General features: G+C 49.5%; 2 protein-coding genes across 2 annotated transcripts in view; both read left to right on the forward strand.

Annotated features, from left to right (window-relative positions):
* LOC117070328 (A disintegrin and metalloproteinase with thrombospondin motifs 7-like) overlaps nt 1–16,472 on the forward strand; it is a 684,711-nt gene that overhangs the window by 100,786 nt on the left and 567,453 nt on the right.
* CRABP1 (cellular retinoic acid binding protein 1) lies at nt 7,555–15,721 on the forward strand. Its single transcript, XM_033189282.1, has 4 exons — nt 7,555–7,729; nt 8,277–8,455; nt 10,726–10,839; nt 15,423–15,721. Exons 1-4 carry the CDS (start codon nt 7,660–7,662, stop codon nt 15,471–15,473), a joined length of 414 nt encoding a protein of 137 aa, XP_033045173.1. The 5' UTR covers nt 7,555–7,659; the 3' UTR covers nt 15,474–15,721.

Raw genomic sequence — 16,472 nt, forward strand, 5'->3', positions numbered from 1 at the left:
TACCCTACACCTTCATTCCAAGGGTTCTTTCTCTAGGGTTCCTATACTATGGCAAACTGACTCCCTCATCCTCAAGGCCTTCCAGAACACTCCCTCCTGTTGCTTCACTGAAGTTCATGCTCTGAACGCTTCCATCTGTTTGTCCTCATGAGCCTCAAAGCTATTATATCCAAGCTGGCACTCAGCATCCTCCTTACAAAATTGTCTACCACCATCCGGGTTGGTCTCACTTTCCATGTCATATCCAAGCTAGAAACTCAGCACCTATTTCTCCTTATCCTTCGCTTCCAACCTCTAATCTGTCCTACTTGTCCTACTTTAAATATTTCTAGAAAGAAATATTTTACTTTCTAAATATTTCTCAGATCTAATACCCCTCAAGTTTTAACCTTCTGTATCTCTTGCCTGGACCACTGCAGTAGACTCCTCATTCCTTTACATGTATCAGCTCTCACTCTCCTTTAATCCATCCTCCATACAGGCCACCAGCAAGACCTGTCTGAGATGCAATCTGACCAAGTCATGTTCTCCTTAAAAACCTTCCATGGCTCCCATTACCTTTTTTTGGGGTTTTTTTTTTTTGAGACAGAGTCTCACTCTATTACCCAGGCTGGAGTGCAGTGGTGCGATCTCAGCTCACCGCAATCTCTGCCGCCTTAGTTCAAGTAATTCTCCTGCCTCAGTCTCCCGAGTAGCTGAGACTACAGGCAAGCACCACCACACCTGGCTAATTTTTGTATTTTTAGTAGAAATGGGGTTTCACCATGTTGGCCAGGCTGGTCTCAAACCCCTGGCCTCAAGTGATCTGCCCACCCTGTCCTCCCAGTGTTGGAATTACAGGCATGAGCCACTGCACCTAGCAGCTCCCATGATCTTTTATTGGAGTTGATTGAAGTGGGTTCTATGAAACACCAGCCCTGCAAGAGTCTCCAGATATAAGATTCAATCTGTTTAGGAAATGGTGCACACCAATGGCCCTCTTCAAGATTAATAATGTACACTCACATCTTAAAGATGGCTTCATCGTTATCCTAAATTGCAGTATCTTAATCTCTGACCACGCCCACCTTCCTGCTTCAGCACACCAATCCTTCAACCTCACAGCACTTCCAGGCCTTTGAGTTTCTCCATTTTCTCCCTGCCTACCAAGCCCTGTCCTGGTTCAACTTCCATCCCTCTTCTGCCCAGAACCCCCGGTCCTACACCTCAACCCCTTCTTGCCATCACTCTCAGTTGCTCTGCTCTTCTCTGTCTCTGCATCAGTTCACATGCCCACTATTCCATCACCTATATGTTGGAGTCCCAGATCTGCTGGAGAAAAGCACATTCCACTGTGAGATCTGGAGCCAGGCCCTGTCCTCCTCGCCAACCTTCCCGAAGCCCTGCCTGGTGAGGGAGGTGGGAGCATCATTTCTGTGCATCCTGAGTCGCCTCTCCTATTTTCAGAAGGGGTTCTTCCAAGCTTTCTCCAAGAGCCCCATCTTGCAACCTTTCCCTCGTTCTTTGCAGAAGATCCCTCTCTTACTTCACAGAGAAAGGAAAGGACACAGACAGGAACGCCTTAATTTCTGGTTCCTTTACCTGGAACCTCCTCTTGCACTCTGGGTCTCCTCCTCTCCCATCTCTACCACTTGTGTCCATCTTCTATTTCTCCTGCACCTTCTGTCTTTTCTTTAGTCTCTGCCTTCACCTTATACATATGTTCAAATCCCTCCCATCTGAAATGCAAACAGCAAAACTCTGAATAGTCCTTTGGTGCTACCTCCTCTCATAACTTCCAATTCATCTCTCCCCTCCCCTACAGTCACGCTTTTCGAAAGAGTTGCCTACATTTTCTGATTCCAATTTCATGCTTTCCTTTTCAAACTCAACCTGTTGATCCTGCCTTCAGACCCCACCACCTCCTAAAACTGCTTTGGCTGCAGTCACCAAGACTGTCCTGCTGCTCATCCGGGGGACACTTGGTGGCCCTTGCCTCCATGAACCTCTTTGGAGCAGTTGTTACTGTTGGTCCATCCCTCTTTTTTTTTTTTTTTTTTTTTTTTTTTAGATGGAGTCTCAGTCTGTCACCCAGGCTGGAATGCAGTGATGCAATCTTGGCTCACTGCAACCTCCACCCACTAGGCTTAAGTGATTCTCCTCCCTCAGCCTCCCAAGTAGCTGGGATTACAGGTGCCTGCCACCATGCCTGGCTAATTTTTGTATTTTTAGTAGAGATGAGGTTGCACCATGTTGGCCAGGTTGGTCTTGAACTCCTAACCTCAGGTGATCTGCCCACCTCAGCCTTCCAAAGTGGAGGAATTGCATGCATGAGCCACCGCACCCAGCCAATCCCTCCTTTTAAAAATTGCTGGGCTCCTTGACTGGGAGGACATCACCCTCTGGTTTTCTTCCTTCTCCCCTCCTGCTTCCTTCAGTGCTCACCTCCTGCATCTGACCCCTAAACATTGAGATTCTCCAAGCTCTACCCTTGGCCTTTTGCTTTTCTCTTTCTGTGTCCTGTCTCTGCACATCTCATCCACAGTCATGTCTTCAACTGCTTGCTGGAAACAGGTGACCCCCATCCCTGTCTTCAGCTAAGACCTCTCTCTCAAACTCCAAAACCACACTTCCCACTGGATCCTGGACACCCAGGCAACTCAAACCCAACGCTTCCCAAATAAAACTCATCTGCCATCCATGTGCTACCTAGAGCAGCAAACGAGACCACCAAGTGCACCACCCAGGAATCTAGGAGTCATTCTGGCCTCTTGCTCCCACTTCCCTCACCCCTACCAGTCATGACATATTGTAAAGTCAATCTGGCCGTGCAAGGAGAATCACTTGGAAAACTTACCAAACACAGTTTCCTGGGCCCTATCCATGATTTACAGGATCCAAATCTCCTGGGCTGGGGCCAAGGAATCTGAATTTCTAGAAAGCTCCCCAGGCTGCTGTAATGCCTGACTCAAATCACAGATTAGCCTTAGGGAATCACTGTGGTCCAACCCACTGCTGATATCACCGCTGGTTTCCTAGTTCAGGGCAAAATCCTCCTCCCTGCGCCCCTGGTAATATGCTTGTCTCCTCTCATTCATTCTCCACACTGTGGTGGTGGCAACTTTCCAAATGTGCAGTAGGACCATGGCTCATCTCTGCTTAAATCCTTCTGTGTGGCCACCTGGGAACACCGCATTCATGACCCTTTGTCCTTAGGAGAGTGCCTTCAGCTCATCTCTTGTCTTACTTCCTACCTTGCTCCCTTCAATGCATGCACTCCAGTCAGGCCAAAAGATAGGTGGTTCCTATAAACACATAACCCTGCCCCTGCACGTGTTTACACCTACTCTCCCTGCACATGTTGTTCTTCTGATTGTACTCCCTCAGTCTCACAGCCCCTCTGGATCCACTCCTAAGGTTCAACCCAGGCTGGGCTCAATGTCTGCCACTCAGGCACTGTGAGCCCATGTGGTGATCACAGAGTTTCTAGGTTATTTCCTCCTGTGTAAACAGTGAACCTTCAAGACAGGACCTGGATATTGAGTGGTCACTATCCTCGGAGGTGCACCCAGTTCCTGGCTCACAGAGGTGGTCAACAAAGGTTAGTGAATGGAAGGGTAAAAGAAGAGAAAGAGAGAAGACAGGGAGGTCAGAGCATTTCAGATGGTTCTGCCATCTGTTTGAATACCCAGGCCAAGAGCTGGGTCTCTGCCCAGCAGGGCATCTGCTCTGGATCCACAGAAATACCACAATGGTGGTGGCTTTGTTTGTTTGTTTGTTTGTTTGTTTCCTTTTGAGACAGAGTCTCACTCTGTTGCCTAGGCTGGAGTGCAGTGGTGCAATCTCCACTCACTAAAACCTGGGACCCCTGGGTTCAAGTGATCCTCCTCACTCAGCTTCCTGAGTAGCTGGGTCTACAGGGGCGCACCACCATGTTCAACTAATTTTGTATTTTTAGTGGAGATGGGGTTTCACCATGTTGGCCAGGCTGGTCTCGAACTCCTGACCTCAGGTGATCCACCTTCCTCAGCCTCCCTAAGTGCTGGGATTACAGGTGTGAGCCACCGTGCCCAGCCACGATGGTGGTGTTTTTGTGGCCCTCTTGGTTCTGGAGTTTCCCCAACAGCCAGGAAGGTGACAGCAGCCTGCCGAGACCGGCTTGGTCAGGGAGACCCTAACCCAGCAGCGCTAAAGGAGTTAAAGACACACGCACAGAAATACAGAGATGTGAAGTGGAAAATCAGGGGTCTCACAGCCTTCAGAGCTGAGAGCCCCAAACAGATTTATTAACAGCAAAACAGTCATTAGCATTGTTTCTATAGATATTAAATTAACTAAAAGTATCCCTTATGGGAAATGAAGGGATGGGCCGAATTAAAGGAATAGGTTGGGCTAGTTAACTGCAGCAGGAACATGCCCTTAAGACACAGTTCGCTCATGCTAATTGCTTGTGGCTTAAGAATGCCTTTAAGCGGTTTTCCGCCCTGGGCGGGCCAGGTGTTCCTTGCCCTCATTCCCGTAAACTCACAACCTTCCAGCTTGGGCATTAGGGCCATTATGGACATATCACAGTGCTGCAGAGATTTTATTTATGGCCAGTCTTGGAGCCAGTTTATCGCCGGACTTTAGGGGGCTTGCTCCCAACAGCAGCCTGCCCTCCCATTTCCATGTGCCACCTGATGAGATTTGGGGCTTCTGAGAACTCCTGGCCCCTCCTGTCTGCTCTGGTCACCTCTAAATTTCCATTGACAAGGACAGCAGGCTGGTTGCAGTGGCTCATGCCTGTAATCCTAGCACTTTGGGAGGCTAAGCTGGGCAAACTGGTTGAGTTCAGGAGCTCGAGACCATCCTGGGCAACATGGCAAACCCCTGTCTCTACTAAAAATACAAAAATTAGCCAGACACGGTGGTGCATGTCTGTAATCCCAGCTACTTGGGAGGCTGAGGCAGGAGGATTGCTTGAGCCCAGGAGGCGAGGTTATTACAGTGACCCAAGATGGCACCAGGGCACTCCAGCACTGGCGACAGAGCCAGGCCCTGTCTTAAAAACAAGGAGAGTGGGCTCACAAAGGACTCCGGGACCACTTCCCACTCTATTTCTGAACTGGCTGTGCCATCCTCACTCCTGGACCCTGCTCCCACCCTGGTTTTGTGCCTGCAGAACAAAACCACTGTCCTGTCCTGGTATCGCCAACCTTTGGAGTGGACACCTTCACCTGGCCCTCTGGCCCCATTATCTCTCTGACTCCCTCCCTCACCTTCTTCTTTCCCTCTTCCCTCTTTGTCCACCCAAAGCCTTTGCTGCAAGACCTCTCTGTCGCCTTTGTGCCTCATCTGCGGCCCTCTGACTTTCCTCACAGGCTCTCTCTGGGCTGTAAACTGGGATGCTGCTCCAACTTTGCTGCCCTCCTCCAGCCGCCTGCCCCAGTCTCTCGCCAGCCCTGCCCTTAAGACGGCTGAAGTATTGTTAGCGAGGAGTGTTGGATGGGGACGGAGGCCTGCATTAGCTGGGTGGCACTCCTGTTTTGCCCCTTCACTGGAGAGACACTCGACCCTCTGTGAAGTGGGTTTGATTCTATGGCAGCTCTATCCTTTGCCTCCCACATCCAGGACCTGCTATTTAATCTGCAGATCCCAGTGTAAAATAAAAATGCAGGACTCCTTGTTCAAAAAGTATTATGGGGCCAGGCACAGTGGCTCATGCATGTAATCCCAGCACTTTGGGAGGCCGAGGAGAGCGGATCACGAGCTCAGGAGATCGAGACCATCCTGGCTAACATGGTGAAACCCCGTCTCTACTAAAAATACAAAAAATTAGCCAGGCATGGTGGCGGGCACCTGTAGTCCCAGCTACTTGGGAGGCTGAGCCAGGAGAATTGTTTAAGCCCAGGAGGCGGAGGTTGCAGTGAGCCGAGATTGTGCCACTGCACTCCAGCCTGGGGAACAGAGCAAGAATCTGTCTCAAAAAAAAAAAAGGTATTCTGATATTCAAGCTGGCAATAGCAGAGCATTCTTGCTTTTCCATTTTCCAGTCTAACTACCAGGCCCTTCTAAGTGCATGACCCTGTGTGACTGCACAGACGGCACATCCAGAATGCCCGCCCTGCCCATGCCCCTTTCCAGCTGGTGATGGCCCCTCTCCCCTCTCCTGTCCTCAGCTGCTTTCTTAGACAGCTCCTCGGGGCCTCCTGGCAGGATCCCAGCCCCATTCACCTCCAGAAGTCCAGGGCCCTGTTCAGCAGGCACTCAGCACAGATTCCCCAAGATCCTGGGGGAATCTTCACCCCAGGCCACCACTCACATCCTTCTCAAATCAATACACAGTCATCGAGCCCCACCTAGCTAAGCCTTAGGAAGGGAGGACAAGTGGATAAACAATCACTGCCCTCCAGGAGTTCAGTTTATAGCAGAGCTAAGACCTGAAGAAGAGCAGGACCAGACAAGGATCCTGTCGATTCAGAGAAAAATAATCACAGTTTATTAGGAAACTGAATTTCACAAAAGAGACAGCATAAAGATGGGCTTTGGTGAATGGGCAAGATTTGATTAACCTGAAGAGGCAAGGGGCATTCAAGGAAGAGGCCATGGCGTGGGCAAAAGCTTAGAGATAAAAAAATGCATGGCACATTCTAGAATCCTGAGTTGTACAGTTTGGCTGAGGTGTGCAGATGGCAAAATAGTGAGAAAAGGCTGGAAGGAAAATGTCCAGAGAAGAGCTACAAGGGTAATGGTGAAGTGTTTACACTCCCTTAGTGGAAACACCCAGGGGACTTCAGTTTGTGATGTTTAGGTTATTTGGGAGCAAAGGGAGAAAGGCAAAGCCTTCCTCCCCTTGTCCCTCACAGCCTGCGGAAAGAGTGCAAAGGCTCACGATTTTGCAAAACAGGCCGCACCTAGCCTAGATTCTGGAGCTCATTCAGTCCAGGCCTCTCGACCCACAGTTTGTCCTGAGCCCTGACAAAGGTCTGGCCCCCTCCTGCACTTGGAACGCAGAGGACCCGCAGTCCGTGGATTCACGCAGCAGTGCCCAAGCTGGTGTTGATGGGGGTTGGGGTTTCCAGTCACTCACTCCCCATGGGTCCTGTGGGGGCGTGGGGATGCGGGGAGAGGGTTTCAGAATAGGATCCCGGACTGGGAGGGAAGGGGGACCGTCTGGGCACACCCAGTAGATATGACCAGAGGTGAAGAAAGAGTGGATCCCATGCCCTGATGGCCCCGCTAGCCACTTTAAGTTTATATTATGGATATTTTCAAACCTATTCAAAAGTAGAGAGAAGAGCAGAATGATAACCCAAGTCCACACCGCCCAGCTTTAACAGTCATCCGCTCCAAGCCAATCTTGTTTCAGCTAACCCTTTCCCGCTACCCTTTTTAAAGCGGGATGTGAGTGTCCTGAGAGAGGTGGAGGCGCCCCCAGTTGGAGAGCGGGTGCCCGCACCTCTGGAGGCTGAGGCACAACTGGGCTGGCAGTTGAGCTCATACTGGGTAGGGACCGCGGGGGATCGGGGGCAGGGCCGGAGGGGCGGGGCCAGAAGCCCGGCGGGGTGGGGGGCGCTCTCCTAGTGACTCAAGGCGCGCAGCACTGGGCGCAAAGCCCCAGTCTCCGCCTCGCACGCTCAGAGTGTACCCGCTGCGCCGCCGCTGTCCGTACCTGCCGCCGCCGCCACCACCACCGCCACCATGCCCAACTTCGCTGGCACCTGGAAGATGCGCAGCAGCGAGAATTTCGACGAGCTGCTCAAGGCACTGGGTAAGCTGGTGCAGAGGGCGCGCCCCGACGGGTAGAGGGGGCCCAGAGGTACCCTGGTCCCGGAAGTGCCCCGGTCCTGGGGGGCGGGGGTGGAAGTTGGGGCGCCTAGGCAGGAGGGAGTCCCCGGGGCAATAGACCGCCTTGTCTCCCAGGCGCACCAGGTCTCGGAGAAGCTGGTAGAGAGCCCGGAACCATGCGTTCAGGGAACGTTTGCCGAATGTTTGCCGCCCTCCTCGATGGTGCAGACTTTATCGCCTGCTAGATCATAGCGAGGAGAGATTACTGGAGAGCAAGGAGGATCCGGGACTTAAATTTGGAGACTCAAATTTGAGACCAGGCTCTGCCACGAATTCACTGTGCAACTCGAGGAAAGTCACTTACCCTCTCTGTGCCTCAGTTTCTCATCTCGAAAACAAGGGCGAGGGCAGAGAAACGAGTGGATCAATTTTAAGGCCTGTTTCTAAAGTTAGGGTATGAGCAGCGCCCGACCGGTCGCGAGACCCGCGGCGAGGCCCTGTGACGCGAGCTTGTGGTGCACCCTGCGCAGGTGTGAACGCCATGCTGAGGAAAGTGGCCGTGGCGGCTGCGTCCAAGCCGCACGTGGAGATCCGCCAGGACGGGGATCAGTTCTACATCAAGACATCCACCACGGTGCGCACCACTGAGATCAACTTCAAGGTCGGAGAAGGCTTTGAGGAGGAGACGGTGGACGGACGCAAGTGCAGGGTGAGACCCCAGAGCCAGTACAGCGTCCCCGGGTCCCCACTCCGAGCCCATGGCCCACTGCTGCTGGAGGAACCTATGTCTCCCTTTGCAGCCTGTGGCGCGCCTTCCTTGCAGGGTGTGTGCACTGGCTGTTTGCAGAGGGGGTTTATGCATCCTAGTTGCCCCTGGCTCAAGACAAAGTATTACCTTCATTCCTTCTCAACCCCATCCCTAAGCCGCCTCCCAGGGTGCTAACAGCAGCTCTTAAAGAGCGGGCTCTGGGATGCGCCGCTTTCCCAGCTGTGGCTTTTGCAGCGGTTTGAGGCGCCAAGCGCGGGCGGTGCGGGAGGAGGAGGTTACAGGGGACGCCAGGTTCTCTGTCGCAGGTGAAGCCGCAGCTCTTGCATTCCTTTCCTGCCGTATCCCCCGCGCCCGCCCGGGTCCCTGGGCCGCCTGGGTACTCTCTGGATCCAGTTTCAGCAGTCCTGATGGCCCCGACACCTCTCCCCACCTACCCTCAGCCTGGTTCCTTAAAGGAACCGCGGAGGCTTTCCAAAAGCAAGGCAGGTTCTGGCTGGGAAAATGGACTAGTTGCCCTCTCTTAGTCCTCAAGGGCAAGAGTTTTTTAATTTCTCCATACATCGGCCCAGGGATAAACCGGTGGACTGAAGCAAGGGGTTGTACATTCCTTTTTTGCATGGGCAAAAATTGCATTTGGTTAACCAGATGGAAAAATAATCACTGGTGCTACCACTTATTTAAAAAGTGACAGAATGTCTCCCTCCCTTTCTCCAATTTTTTTTTTTTTTAAGAAAAAAGTCGTAACATTCCAGAGAGTGGGAAATTGTGTCTTTCACCTTTCCTGAGCAGTGCCTGGTCTCATCTCAGAATGGGACTTTCTGAGCACTGGGCTTGGAAGGACAAAGAAACAAAGCCCCCCCCGGAAGCAGGCTGATCTAGGAGGCAATCTTTGGCTCCCAGAATTGTCATAGCCTGAAAATGATCTCCACGCTTGGAGTGGTTGGGATCTGAAGCCCAAACTATAGTGCAGAAACAAAGAGCAAGACAGCATAGAGTGAAGGGCTGGGAGTCTAAGAGAGGAGGCTTGGCAACAGGCCGGGCTCAGTGTGGGGACATCCAATGGTGGCTACTGCCAGGGAGGGTAATTCTGCTTTAAAAAAAATGAAAGGTTCACACAACAGCTGGAAGAGTGGGGCTTTATGCACCCCTCCCCCCACACCTTGCCTAATGAATGTGTCCCATGTGTTAGTTAAAAACTGATTATGTGCACATTCAGCTCTGGCTCACCCCCCGAGCCCAGCTGTACCACACTTTGCTTTGTGCAGACACTGGAGAAAACTTCAGGAAATCCCCCCTTTTGCCTCCCACCTCCAAAAGCATGAAGACCCTTCAGATTGATTTGCTTTTTAAAATTTTTCTAAAGGGACGTAACCAGGAAAGTGGCAGCATTTTAACCCTCAGAGCCAAAGACACCCAGGTTTATCAGTATAGGGGTGCACTACATCTGATAAGGAGTAAACAGAAAGGATGTTCTTATCCCAAAAATCCATGCAGGGAATCGTGCTCCTGATAGGCCGATGACAGATGTGGCTACAAGCTTAGTGTCTTCACTGTTGAAAAATCTTGTGGTTCTGATGTGAAGGTTCTTGCTTTTAAAATCCGAATTATGACCATTTAAGGTCAGGAGTTCGAGACCAGCCTGGTGAAACCCCATCTCTACTAAATATATCAAAAAAATTAGCCGGGTGTGGTGACGGGCACCTATAATCCCAGCTACTCAGGAGGCCGAGGAAGGAGAATTGCTTGAACCTGAGAGGTGGAGGTTGTTGGGAACCGAGATTGTGCCACTGTGTTTCAGTCTGGGCAACAGAGTGAGACTCCATCTCAAAAAATAAATACATAAATAAAAATAAGTAAAATCCAATTTGTTTGAAGGGGTAGCTAATTTTTATATAAATGAATCGTTTCACGCTCTAAATTTTATTCCTAGAGATGTAAAGCATGCCTAAGGCCTTACTGCTTCAGTAAGAGATTGTGTGTGTGCATGTGAGTGTGTGTGTGTTATACAAAGTGTATTTATACCCCATAAAATCTGTGACCAGCACTCTGAATTTGAACTTTGTAAGGCTCAGTGGAGAAGAATCTGTGGCCTGCTGACAGGGACCATGTGTTGATTCTCTGCACAGCAATTATTTTTCAATGCTCATTGTTGCTCCTGCTCCCGCTGCTGAGACTGTAATTAATGTCACTAATGGTTTTCCCACCCGCAGAGTTTAGCCACTTGGGAGAATGAGAACAAGATCCACTGCACGCAAACTCTTCTTGAAGGGGATGGCCCCAAAACCTACTGGACCCGGGAGCTGGCCAACGATGAGCTTATCCTGGTAGGGCCCCTTGACCCTGAAATAATCCTGAAGTTCTCCCAGATGGTGCCCGAGATGGACCCCACAAATATGTCCTCCTCACTCGGCTGTTCAGAGAAAGGCACCATTTGCCCTGGATTAAAATTAGAGCAGAAAACCCGAGATGACAGTTCAGGTCAGAGGAAATCATTGTTAAATGGTTGGCAGGAAAGAGAAGTGGCTCAGAGGGCAGAATAGGGGCTAGCGACAGGCTGGAGTGCCTGCCACTATCCACACTAATACATCCCAGTGGCGGTGACATGCTTTAAGCCAAGCTCCCCTCTCATCAGGTTTGGAGTGCTTGGGTCCTATGAGGTCCCCATGCTCACATGGCAGAAGGGATTTTTTTTCATTCTCATTTCCCCTTTTGCTGGCTGGGAAAGGTTTCAGTAATTTTTATCACATCAGCACTCAGAGCCTTAGAGAACATTTTTACCTGTGATTTGCAAACTCCAATGGCCTTTGGGAGCCAGGCAATGAATGCTAATTTGGGAAGTGTCTGAATATAACACAACGTGGAGAGATGAGCCCCTTTAGAACTAAAAAAGGTAGGCTTTTCCTTAAAAGTGTTCAGATCCCAGCACTTTGGGGGGCCGAGGTAGGCGGATCACCTGAGGTTGGGAGTTCGAGACCAACCTTATCAATATGGAGAAACCCCATCCCTACTAAAAATACAAAATTAGCCGGGCATGGTGGCATATGCCTGTAATCCCAGCTACTTAGGAAGCTGAGGCAGGAGATTCTCTTGAACCCAGGAGGCGGGAGTTGCAGTGAGCCAAGGTTGCGCCATTGCATTCCAGGCTGGCAACAAGAGCGAAACTCTGTCTCAAAAAAAAAAAAAAGGAAAAATGGTATTCGGACTGGCCGGGCACGGTAGCTCTCACCTGTAATCCCAGTACTTTGGGAGGCTGAGGCAGGCAAATCACTTGAGGTCAGGAGTTTGAGACCAGTCGGGCCAGCATGGTGAAACCCCATCTCTACTAAAAATACAAAAATTAGCCAGGCATGGTGGCACGAGCTTGTAGTCTCAGCTACTCGGAAGGCTGAGACAGGAGAATCGCTTGAACCCAGGAGGCAGAGGTTGCAGTGAGCTGAAATGGCACCACTGCACTCCATCCAGTCTGGGTGACAGAGACTCTGTCTCTAAAAAAAAAAAAAAATTCAGACGAAAACATTTTAAAAACCCGCTCCCAGCCAAACAAAACTTACCTGGTGAGGCCAAATTAGAAACCTCTATAACTTAAGCACACATTTCATCCCCTTTTTTGAGGTAGAGAACAAAGGAAGGCTGAGGGCAGAACAATCCTCCATCACTCTCCCTTTGTGTTTCAGAACTGGGTGGGGATTGGTGGCTCACACCTGTAATCCCAGCACTTTGGGAGGCTGAGCCCAGGAGTTTGAGAACAGCCTGGGCAACATAGTGAGACCCCTGCCTCTACAAAAAAAAAAAATTAGCTGAGTGTGGTGGCACATGCTTGTAGTCTTAGTTACTCGAGGCTAAAGTGGGAGGATCACTTGAGCCTGGGAATTTGAGGCTGCAGTGAACTGTGATCGTGCCACTGCACTCTAGCCTGGGCAACAGAGCTGAGACCCTATCTCAAAAAAAAAAAAAAAAAAAAAACTAAGGTTTTTGCAACCACCCTTTTCTTCCAGACTAGAAAAGGGGAAAGCTGTTTTGGGTAATCAGGAAATTATATCCTTTGTTCTCCATTAGGTATTTTGTTAATCTCTGCTCCATCTTAGTGAATGTCACCTTGAAATGTTGTGAACAGGAGACTGCCTGCTGAAGGGTGCTAGGAAAGGACTTGCAGTGTGACCTGGATATGGGCCTTCCCTTCCCAAGTTCTTTCCATGCTATAATGGGGGTTAAGCTGAAGTCTGATCCCTGAGGTCCCTCTCAGCCTTGAAATTACATGTTTATTCTGCAAGAAGACCCTAAATTGAGCTATTACTTGAACTGAGACTGCTTGATCTTTCTCTCTTTCTCCCCTTGTCCTTCCCTGGGTTGATTGAACATGCTTTCTCCTTTCACAGAGAAAGGACTGGCTTAATTTGCAACCTGGTTAATATTGTTTCCAGGGAAGGGATACTTGCTGGGTTTGGGGGAGAAATTTGAGGCTGAGACATGGAAATTTAGGAGAAAAGGCATATATGGTTTACTGGTACCAGAGACAGCAAAGAGGGAGATGATTTTAGAGTTTTAGAATGTAGCTGAGGGTTCAGTAGGATCGGTTGGCTCTGAGAAAGAGTGATTTTATTAACCTCTGTAGTATACGAGCAGCTGGCGTCACAGGCCAAATTCTGCTAGATGGACCCCATCACTTTCAAATCCTCCCTCCCCCCAACTATAGTTCTATCCCTGCATCCTTCACTGGAACAGCAAACATATATACAAGCCTCAAAGGGAAAGGGAGTATTAACTCTTGGCATTTGGGATCTGAAATATGGGCTTTTGTTTCAAGGGTTATTATCATTAATAAATCTAAAACGCAGAGAGATGCAGTCTCAATATAACAAGAGACAATTATTCTAGTTAAGTTGAAATAAGCTCTCCCAGCGCCTACAGTAAATTGCCCCCAGGCTATAAGTTGCCTTCCTTTGAAAACTGAGTATACGCCCACAAACCACTCTGGAATATTCTACAGAGAGTTTCTGTCAGGAACCTCTAAGCATAGTTTGCAGACTGAGAAGGGCACTTCAAATGTGGTTGGAAATGCGGCGATTTCTTCTCATGTCACGAAGCCATTTGTTAGCCTGGGAGAGCTGTCAGCTAGCGAGAATAGCTTCTCCAGGGTACGGCGTTAAATACTCAAATATTGGCAGCTATTTGACAGTCTGTGGCTGTAGAACTCAAAGAAGTATGGAAAATGAACATGGTTCTGAGGCGTCCAGACATCTGCGAGGTAGACTTATGGTGGGAAAGTCATGCCCCACACCCCCTAGCATGCAGAATCACCTGCATTTCTTCCTAATAGAGCAGAAGCTAAGAAAAGGTGTCCAGAAGTAAGTATACCTGCCAGTCTGGTCAGGAGATCCCTAGCACGAAAAGAAGCTAGTGGCTGGGTACAGTGGCTCATGCCTGTAATCCCAGCACTTTGGGAGGCTGAGGCAGGTGGATCACTTGAAGTCAGGAGTTTGAGAGCAGCCTGGCCAACATGGTGAAACCCCATCTCTACTAAAAATACCCAAAAATCAGCTGGGCGTGGTGGTGTGTGCCTTTAGTCCCAACTACTTGGGAGGCTGAGGCAGGAGAATCGCTTGAACCTGGGGGGCAGAGGTTGCAGTGAGCCAACATCACACCACTGTACTCCAACCTGGGCGACAGTGAGGCTGTCTCAAAAAGAAAAGAAGTTAGTAATGGGCATCTGCTTCCTCAGTCACTAAGGACTAGAAGTATTTCTCTGAAGCACACGTGTCTGAATAATGTTTTAGCATATGTTCTCTGAAAGCATCTCATAACCAACTAAGAGGGCAGGGTAAGAATATAAAGATCCTAGGATAGCTAAATGCTTCATTCCGTGGTTTTAACATCTCTTTAATTTCAGGCCACTTTGAGAATCTGAAAGATAAGGACCTTCTGGCACATAAATGTACATTTGCAAACAAACATACTCACATCAGGTTTACAGACTGGGGAATTTCTGTTTCTTTTCTTTTCTTTAACATACATATTGCTTTCCCTGTTCTAACCGCCTGTGAGAGGCCCAGGAGAGCAGGCCTGTGAGTGCTAATTTTGGGGGAAAGTTGAGACAGTTTACTTATGGGCAATATCATTTCAGGGGCCAGCAGAAAAACATCCTCCTCCATCTGTGCAATGATTCGTATCCTCTCAACAAACAAAGGGCCATAGAATTTTAGCTGGAAGAGCCTTTGCGATGATCATCTTGTCAATTCCACCTCTCTTCTCAACACCAGCCCCTGCCTGCCTCTTTCCCATACAGGCCACGAGAGGAAAACATTTGCCCCAAGCTTAGCCAGCTGTGAGCTGCAGAGCTAGGTTTGGATGCCAATGCTGTGCTTTTGCAGCTGAGACCAATTTTCTAGCTTGCAGGTGACTCGAGTATTACATATACAGCATCTCAGCCTGTCTCCCAGGTTAGATGACCGCTTCCTGGAAAGCAGTTCTGTTCCTTCTCCAAAGCAAGGAACAGAACTGGCTGGTGAGTGTTGGGCCCCATGACCCCAGCTGCTTGAGCTTCTTTGTATCTTGAAGTCATTTGAAAAGAGACAGAGCCACTTCAGAAATGTCCATTGTGACATTCTTTCCCTTTCAGTTTAATTTTAAAACCAAAACTCCTGGCATTTCTTATGTCAGCATTTTACAGGTTCCAGAAGCAAAGGAAAATGGTGTATAACATAATTCTATACCCTGGTTCCCTCCCTGCCAATAGTGCTTAAGGGGGAAAAAAATCCCTAATGCTTAGCATGAGCACACACACAGGAAATTGAATGTCTGTTACAAAGAGTTTTTAACAGGGCAATAAGTGGCCTTATTAGTGACATGCTTTAAACATTTTTGCGCAGGCATCTGCACTGATTGGTTTTCCTTTTCTTCTTCTCTGCAGACGTTTGGCGCCGATGACGTGGTCTGTACCAGAATTTATGTCCGAGAGTGAAGGCAGCTGGCTTGCTCCTACTTTCAGGAAGGGATGCAGGCTCCCCTGAGGAATATATCATAGTTCTGAGCTGCCAGTGGACCGCCCTTTACTCCTACCAATATTAGGTGACCCCATTTTCCCCATGACAATGTTGTAGTGTCCCCCACCTCAGCCCCCAAGGCCTTGGTGCCTCTTGTATCTCTAATGCTCCATAGTTTGGCATTTGCATGGTTTCGAAGTCATTAAATTGGTTGGATGTGTCTCAATCTTTTCCCTTTTTTGGTTTGCCTCTTCAGTTTCAACAGGGGAGTTACTGTATACCTACTGTCCTTGGCGCTGTGTTGGTCTGTGTGGTACTCTCAGCTTTGGCCTGCTGGCCTCGGTGTGGGGCTTTGAGCATACATCAGTGGTTGTAAGCTGGGCTCCCGCAGACTGGCTGGATCCAGACTGCAGATCCAGGTGTGATTGCACCTCCCAATGTGGCTGTTCAATTGAATTACTTGGTATCAGTAGTTCCCAGCAGGAAAGGGCACATTTAAAAGGGTTAACAGGGAAGAGCTCACAATGAAGAGACTGTTTATACTGGCAGGATGAATAGAGCCAGTAAAGGATGGGGAGGCACCCAAAGACAAGCAGTGGAGGGATTCACCCCCAGGCCTGAAGACAGAAGGGAAAGAGGGGTCACCAGACCATGAGAGCTATCACCTAGGAGAAGGGCCACTGCCAAAACCATGGCCCCAGCGTTTATGGAGTCATGGAGTCCCAAGTCATGGGAGACTTGGCTTGGAACAAGGGGGATAAATATCCTAATCTCCCACCTTTCAATCTCTATCTCCCACCTTTCAATCTCTATCTATTCTGTCCATTGGCCAAATCCGATAGGAATGGAGAGGGCAGGGAAGAGGGTGCTGTTCACAAGGGTCACCCTCCCAGGACATGGCCAGGGGGAGAATGGATCTGAACATGCACATAGACAACAACCCACACAGCTGCTGACTTTTAAATTTGAAAATCAGT

Source organism: Trachypithecus francoisi, unplaced genomic scaffold (assembly GCF_009764315.1).
Source record: "Trachypithecus francoisi isolate TF-2019V2 unplaced genomic scaffold, Tfra_2.0 Lachesis_group3, whole genome shotgun sequence".
Lineage (NCBI taxonomy): Eukaryota > Metazoa > Chordata > Mammalia > Primates > Cercopithecidae > Trachypithecus > Trachypithecus francoisi.